General features: G+C 55.8%; 1 protein-coding gene across 1 annotated transcript; it reads right to left on the bottom strand.

Annotated features, from left to right (window-relative positions):
* Window positions 1-3992: 3992 nt before the first annotated feature.
* On the bottom strand, window positions 3993-7483 carry NDUFC2 (NADH:ubiquinone oxidoreductase subunit C2). Its single transcript, XM_082496447.1, has 3 exons — window positions 7236-7483; window positions 5056-5199; window positions 3993-4153 (listed from the first exon to the last, which is right to left on the bottom strand). The coding sequence occupies exons 1-3, from the start codon at window positions 7372-7374 to the stop codon at window positions 4104-4106; spliced, it is 333 nt and encodes a 110-aa protein (XP_082352573.1). The 5' UTR covers window positions 7375-7483; the 3' UTR covers window positions 3993-4103.

The raw sequence follows: 7483 nt of genomic DNA, 5'->3' as shown, positions 1-7483 counted from the left end.
GAAGCCGTTGTTGGTGTGGTGCTTTCCCCTGGCTGGAACTCTTGGGGAGTGCCCCGGCGTGGGGCAGGGGGGCACCGGCTCTGCCGGGAGGGGACTTTCCAGTGTAGTGATGGGGAATTTGAAGGGTCAGAGAATCGGAGAGTCACAGGATAATTTGTATTGGAGGGGACCTTCAGAGACCATCTAGTCCAATCTCCTGCTGTGTGCAGGGACATCTTCCACTAGACCAAGTTGCTCCAAGTCCCATCCAACCTGATCTTGAATGCTTCCAGGGATAGGGCATCCACAACTTCTCTGGATAACCTTGGCCAGGGTCTCACCACCCTCAGGGTAAAGAATGTCTTCCTGAGCCCCACTGCTCTGCACCTGGCAGGGAGGGAAGCATCACCCCACGTGGGAAAGAGTCACCAGATTCAGGGGTCTCTTCAAAGGTCTTCCTGGGGTTGTCTCCCCACTGCTGGTGCTGCCCCATGCCCCAAAGATCCCCACACCTTTCTCCTGCCCATTGGCATTTCTGGCCTACAGCTGCCTCAAGTGGGCCTGTGCCTGGGGACTGTCCCTGGGGGTCAGCAGAGCTGCAGGTCTCAGCCCCTCTAGGAAGGAACTGCTCCTGGAACCCCAGCCCCATGTCCAGGTTTGGGTTATGATGGAGAATCCCACCTCTTCTTGCTTGTTCAGGACTTTTCTCCTGGCTGTGAAGACCACGTTGGCTTCAACTCATCCTCCCCACAGCGGGGACATGGACCTTACCCACCAGTGCCTGAGTAGCCGGTGGTGGGGTGGTGTTGGGGGCTTTGGAGAGGGGCTCTGCCAACTCTGTGGCTCTGGGAAGTATGGCAGGGACCCCTCTGGGAGGGGACAGCAGCTTGGGGCAGGATCTGGAGCCCTCCCACCCGTGAAAGAGTGCCAAGCAGGTTTGAGCAAGGACAAAGACCGTTCCGGGGGATTTGAGGGGGGGAGGCAGAGACATGGGGGAGATCTGACAGCAGGAGGTGCTGGGCATGACATAGGGACACTTGGGGACATGTGCATGGTGAGATTTTCCCCCTTCCCAAGCCATGGGTGTGGAAGGGGTCCCCAAGAGGATGGCAGGTTGGGGGGAAGCATCCCCAAACATCAGGTCTGGGGCTGCAGAGACATGAGAACCTTGTTGCACCACCACCCCAAAGTCTTGCTTTTCTATGAAAGCAGCTGCTGAACACCAAGTCCCCCAAAGACACGGGCTAACAGAAGGCCCCCCCGACCAGCATGAGGACTTCAGAGCAGACCTGTCCTTGTGTCGCTCCCCAACCCTGGCAAGTTTGCAGCTTTGTCTTATCCAGAAACAGTGAAACACAAGGGGGTTGCTGGGAGACACCTAAGCTGTCCGCATTGCAATGCCACCTCAAGTTGGGGCATGATGGCACATGCTAAGGGAGAAGTGGAGCTGGAAGATGAACATGAGGTCTGCAAACTGCCTTTGGAGCTCCTCTGCTTCCGTCGAACCAGTTGGATCCCGGTGAGGTGTGAAGACCATGGAAAAAGGTGATGTCCCTGTGGTGATCAAACCTGGCTGGAGATGAAGTCCAGGACCTGTGTCACCTGGAGAATACGGTTGGTCACAGTGAGGAAGGCCTCTAGTCACTTCTGTCCGTGGCTTTTGGCTCGGGCAGTGTGCTGGGCAGCTGGAGAGGCTGGCGGTGCCCTGGGGAAGTATCATAGCATGACATTTGGGGAAGCTCTCACCACCACTGCTGTTGAACATGACTGATAAGAGATGCGAGATGTTCCCAGAAAAGGTCTATGACATGGGACAGCTAGAAGAACATGCTGATGACTTATGAGCCACTTGCAATCCCCCAGGACCTGCATGTCCCTTCCTCCTCCCATTGGAGGACATCATTGCATCACACTGTCCCCAGGCATGCGTCAAGCCCTGACGGTGCCCTGCTGCTGACCACTGCCGACGGACATGGCTGATAGGAAACACGAGATGGTCACACAAAAGGTCTTTGTCCTTGAAAACCCCAGCGCCGGTCCCTGGCAGGACAAGGGCAGACGGGGCAGATCAGGCCCTCTCCGGCAGGGCAGGGGGACGCTGGCTCCGCGCTGCCCTGGAAAGGCTCCCAGGGCACCAGCGCTGTTGCCGGCCGCCATGGGGAAACAACCTTTTCCGTTCACATTGCTGAAGCCAATCAGGATCGCAGGTTTATTAATATCTGCTTAACGATGTCTAATTAACCAGAAAGCAGTGACCTGGTCACACAGGCTCGGTATCAGGAAGACAAGAGATAAAGTACAGTTTCGACCCAAAATGTTAAATAAATAAGGAATTCCAAATACCGTGCTGTGCCCAGTCCCGAGAAGTGCTCACCACGCACCTCCCCAAGGATGGGTGGGCTGCCAGCACCCTCACCTCTCCCGGGGGCGCAGTCCCTGCCTGCACCCCATGCCCTTCGGATTTGGGGCTGCTCTGGCCTCATTCCAACCCCCGGCTGCTGCCCATCGCCCGCTCGCGCGGGTGCCAGGGGGAAAGCACCCCACAAATTCACAGCCACGGTCCCCAGGTCTGGCTCCCTGGGTGGCCAAGTTGGCCCTGAGCCATCAAGGTGTCCTCAGGTCAAAGATGGCCACCAGCCTCCCCAGAGAAATTGGAGGGAGGACATCTTTCCCCGCTCCTCAGCTCCACGGGGACACATCTGGGTGGTGGGTCCAGTCTGGGCTCTCCAGTACAAGAGAAACATTGACATACTGGATGGTGAAAGGACTGAGAGAGCTGGGAGTGTTCACCTTGGAGAAGAAACAGCTCAGGGGGATCTTATCCATGCGTATAAAGACCCAGTGGGGCACATAGACAAGATGGAGCCAGACTCAAAGCTCAAATTCCCTCCCCAGCTTTCCTGGAGCCCCTTTAGGGACTGGAAGGGGCTCTAAGGTCTCCCCGGAGCCTTCTCTTCTCCAGGCTGAACCCCCCCAACTCTCCCAGCCTGTCCTCCCAGCAGAGGGCCTCCAGCCCTCGCAGCATCTCCGGGGTCTCCTCTGGCCTCGCTCCACCAGCTCCATGTCTCTCCTGTGCTGAGGCCCCCGAGCTGGAGGCAGCACTGCAGGGGGGTCTCCCCAGAGCAGAGCGCAGCAGAGGGGCACAATCCAACCCCTCGCCCTGCTGGCCCCGCTCCTGGGGATGCAGCCCTGGGTGCCGGGGGCTCACTGGGATGCCAGCACGCGTTGAGCTTCTCATCCACCAACACCAAGTCCTTCTCCTCAGGGCTGCTTTCCATCCATTCTCCACCCAGCCTGGATTTGTGCTTGAGATTTCCCCAACCCATGTGTAGGACCTTGCACTTGGCCTTGTCAAACATCACCCAGGAGCAGAATTGGACCCTGCTGACAAGGCGAGGAGAGGGACCCAACTGTCCCACACCTTGGCACGGCACCGGGCTGGAAGCAGGGGGGAGGCAATGGTACCCAGAGCACAGCGAGAGGCTTCCCCGGGAAAGAGGCACTGGAGAAAGTGCTTTGAGACACTGTGCAGAGGAGAAAGTCACACCAAGCACACAGGGGGAAGGCGGCAGTGCAGGGGGAAGCCAGGGCAGGTGCTGAAAACCAGCATAGGGGATGGGTAATTCGATAAAAAAAAAACATTCAGAACTGGAGCAGCCTCAACTGGAAGCGTTTCGAGGTCCAGAGGTGCAGAGCACCCTGCAGTGAAATCCCAAAGAGCTGCAGCTCCTCATCGTGGCGGGGAAACGTTTGGGTTCAGTACATGGATCTGGGAGCCAACAACCAAGTGAGAAAATAGAAAGGTTTCATCCTGGTCCCCAGCAAAGAAAAAGCCACACGGGAATGCAAAATAGATATGGGAATTAATTAGGGAGAGCATCTATTTTTGCTAGTGGGACAGAATTAATTTCACAGCAAGATTTTGGCTACAGTGTCTCCAGGGGCTGGGCCAGAGCACACTCAAGGGTTAGGAGAAACGCCAAGGAGAAATAAAAAGGAGGAATTTACATAACTACTTTCATTGAAGTATTTAATCATAGCTTTTATTACGTGAAAGCAAGTAACGGTTCAGTTTCCAAGCCATGGACGGTTGAAGAGCTACAGCTGGTCTGTCAAAGAAATCCTCAGCGAACTGGGTAGAAATCCTCCATAAGTTCTCCTATTCTTCTCTTTTCTGCAAAAGGCAAAGGGGTGGAGGTGGGAAAACCTAATAAGCATTTGAGATTCGTTCTGAAGACTTTTAATATGAAGTCTTAAGGTTAACAGAGCCACCAAAAATGTGTTTTTTCCTACCAACAGCGAACTATTAGCTTGCTGCGTAAATGCTCTCCACAGATCCCCATGAAGACATCTCAATATTAATGGTTTATTTCTACATATTCCTTCCAACATGGGATGATGCAGATCCCAATCCAACCACCAGAGTCACCTAACTGTATTTTACTAGAAAATAGCCAATTTTTACCAAAATTTGCCATTGCATTGCTGGGCTTAGTGACTACATTTAGTAAAACGCTGCTGTTCTTCATCAAGGCTCTAAGCCAGCAAGAGCCATCGGCGCTTCAGGTTTCCTGCTTTTTCTATTTATTCTTTTTTCACCTGCTCTGCTTATTTTCTGGATGTTCATCAGCCATTTTTGAATTGACACGCACTGCAAGTTTTTTTGAACAGTAAAATTGTGATTTTACAAGAATAAAAGCAGCAATTTCTTTTTTTTTTTTTTTCTCTCCATTACTTTCTTTACTTCTTCAGAGCCACAAGTTTGGTCTACTCTTATTTTTTTGGGGTCCACCATTTTTATATTAAAAAAAGCTTTTCGGAGGAAGAGTTAGTCATCAAGGCAGCTGATAGAAATAGCTATTAGACTAGAAATAGCTAATAGAAAATATCTATTTTCATATCACAAAATCCTTAATACTGTTGCAACAGATCGCTAATAAGCAGGAAAGAGCAGTCAGTAAGACTTGCTAAAAAAGAAGAGATTCTGCAAGCAGCTCAGCAAGATCTTCACATACATTAGCACTTATTAACATTATGGCAGGCCGAGGTCTTTCTTAAAATACCAAGTTGTTATACCTGCTGTCTTAAAGTCTTCGGGGTGGTGCCTGACGTACTCAAACAACTCTCTGTCCAGTTTGGCATGTATGTAATCCGCCCGTTTCACAAGGTAATAGCCAACAAACCATCCCACGGTAGTGAACAGGACTTGGCGGTGAACACCTGCAGCACAAGTAGGAATATCCCCCTGTCGAGGCCCCTCTCCCAGCCCCAGCCAGGCCCCCCCGCTTTCCCCAGCACCCCCAGACACATGCCCCAGCTCCTCGCTTGGCCCCCGTGGTTGGCCCCCCCCAGGTCCCTACAGCACCCTCACCTGCAGACCTCCCATGGTCCCTGTCAGCCCCAGGGAGCCCCCCCCCTTTGCCTCAGGGCTCCTTCCTCATCCTGCCCCCCTCTAACCCTCAGACAGTCACCCCAAATGCCCTCCACCCCCTTCCGATGCTCCTTTCCCAGCCCCCTCCAACCTCCCGCAAGAGACCCGTCACCTCCCCTTCACTCCTGCCCCTCCAACCCTCAGAGAGTCACCCCAAATCCCAGAGAACACTCCTTTCCCCCCCCAACCCCTTCCAGTCCCTCACCTCAGGGCCCCCTCACCTTCCCCCTGCCCCTATATCCCTCAGTCACCCCAAATCCCACATACACCCTTCCCCAGCCCTCTCAACCCCCTCACCTCAGAGCTCCCTCCTCTTCCTCTGCCCCTGTATTCCTCAAGGTTACCCCGAATCCCACATACACCCGAATCCAGCCCTCCTCAGCCCCTCATCTCAGGGCCATCTCCCATTCTACCCCTCCATCCCTCAGAGTCACCCCAAATCCCACATACCCCCTTCCCCAGCCCCCCCAATCCGCTCTGCCTCCCCAGCCCCTCACCTCATGGTCCCCTCCCCTTCCCCCCACCCTTATACCCCCTCACAGTCACCCCAAATCCCACATACACCCTCCCCCAGCCCCTCACTTCAGGGCTGTCTCCTGTTTTCCCCATTCCTATATTCCTCAGAGTGACCCCAAATCCCACATACCCCCTTCCCCAGCCCCCTCCCACCTCACCATCCCCTCACCTCAGGGCTCCCTTCCCTTCCCCATGCCCCTGTATCACTTAAAGTCACCACAAATCCCACATACCCCCTTCCCCAGCCCTCTCAATCCCTTCTAACCCCCCAGCCCCTCACCCCACAGCCATCTCCCCTTCCCCCGGCCCCTATATCCCTCACAGTCACCCTGAATCCCACATACCCCCTTCCCCAGTTTCCTCAACATCCCTCTAGCCCCCTACATCCCCTCACCCTAGGGCTCCTTCCTCTTTCTCCTGCCCCTATACTCCTCAAGGTTACCCCAAATCCCACATACCCCCTTCCCCAGCCCCTCAGCTCAGGGCCATCTCCCCTTTGTCCCCTCAGATCCCTCAGAGTCACCCCAAATCCCACATACCCCCTTCCCCAGTCCTTCACCTCCAGGTTCCCTCCCCTTCCCCATGCCCCTATAACCCTCGAAGTCACCTAAAATCCCAGATACTCCTTCCCCAGCCCCCTCAACCCCCCTCTAACCCGCCCCAGCCCCTCACCTCAGGGGTCCCTCCTCTTTCCCCTACCTCTATATCCCTCACAGTTACCCCAAATCTCACATACCCTCAACCCCCTCTAACGCCCCCAGCCCTCAACTCAGGGCCATCTCTCCCCATCCCATCTCAGATCCCTTCGAGTCAACTCAAATCCCACATCCCCCCTTCCTTCACCAGCTCCGCCCCCCATCCCCTCACCCCAGTGCCATCTTCCCTTCCCCCTGCCCCTATATCCCTCAGTCACCCCAAACCCCACATACACCCTTCCCCAGCCCTCTCAACCTCCTCATCTCAGGGCTCCCTCCTCTTCCTCTGCCCCTGTATTCCTCAAGGTTACCCCGAATCCCACATACACCCGAATCCAGCCCTCCTCAGCCCCTCATCTCAGGGCCATCTCCCCTTCTACCTCTCCATTCCTCAGAGTCACCCCAAATCCCACATACCCCCTTCCCCAGCCCCCCAATCCCCTCTGCCTCCCCAGCCCCTCACCTCATGGTCCCCTCCCCTTCTCCCCACCCCTATACCCCCTCACAGTCACCCCATATCCCACATACACCCTTCCCCAGACCCTCACCTCACGCTCCCCGTTCCCCCCCACCTCAGGGCCTCCCCCCATTCCCCTCTCCCAGCCCCGCCGCACCGGCTCGGATGACGGGGCGCTGATTGAAGCCGTTGTCCAGCAGTGCCGCCATCCATCCGGCCAGACCCAGCCAAGCCGAGCCCTTGTTAAGGAGAGGGGGCGGCGGCAGCGACCGCGACTCGTCCGGGAGAAACACCATGGCGGCCGCCCCGCCGAAGGTGACCGGCCCCAGCGGTGCCTCAGCCCGTTCCCTCCGCCGCGCCCGCCGCTGCGCACTCGGGTTCCGCCGCCCTTACCCGCTTTTACTT

This window comes from Vanellus vanellus (assembly GCF_965231255.1).
Source record: "Vanellus vanellus genome assembly, chromosome: 1".
NCBI classification, from domain to species: domain Eukaryota; kingdom Metazoa; phylum Chordata; class Aves; order Charadriiformes; family Charadriidae; genus Vanellus; species Vanellus vanellus.
The sequence above is the reverse complement of the archived record's forward strand: the minus strand, read 5'-3'. Positions and strand labels throughout refer to the sequence as shown.

What these genes read in the sequence shown, in the direction of transcription:
- NDUFC2 (XM_082496447.1), bottom strand. Translation starts at nt 7,374, where the DNA reads ATGGTGTTTCTCCCGGACGAGTCGCGGTCGCTGCCGCCGCCCCCTCTC. An exon ending in GCGCCCCGTCATCCGAGCCG is followed by an intron (nt 5,200 to 7,235) that starts GTGCGGCGGGGC and finishes CTTGTGCTGCAG; the next exon opens with GTGTTCACCGCCAAGTCCTG. An exon ending in CGAAGACTTTAAGACAGCAG is followed by an intron (nt 4,154 to 5,055) that starts GTATAACAACTT and finishes TGCCTTTTGCAG; the next exon opens with AAAAGAGAAGAATAGGAGAA.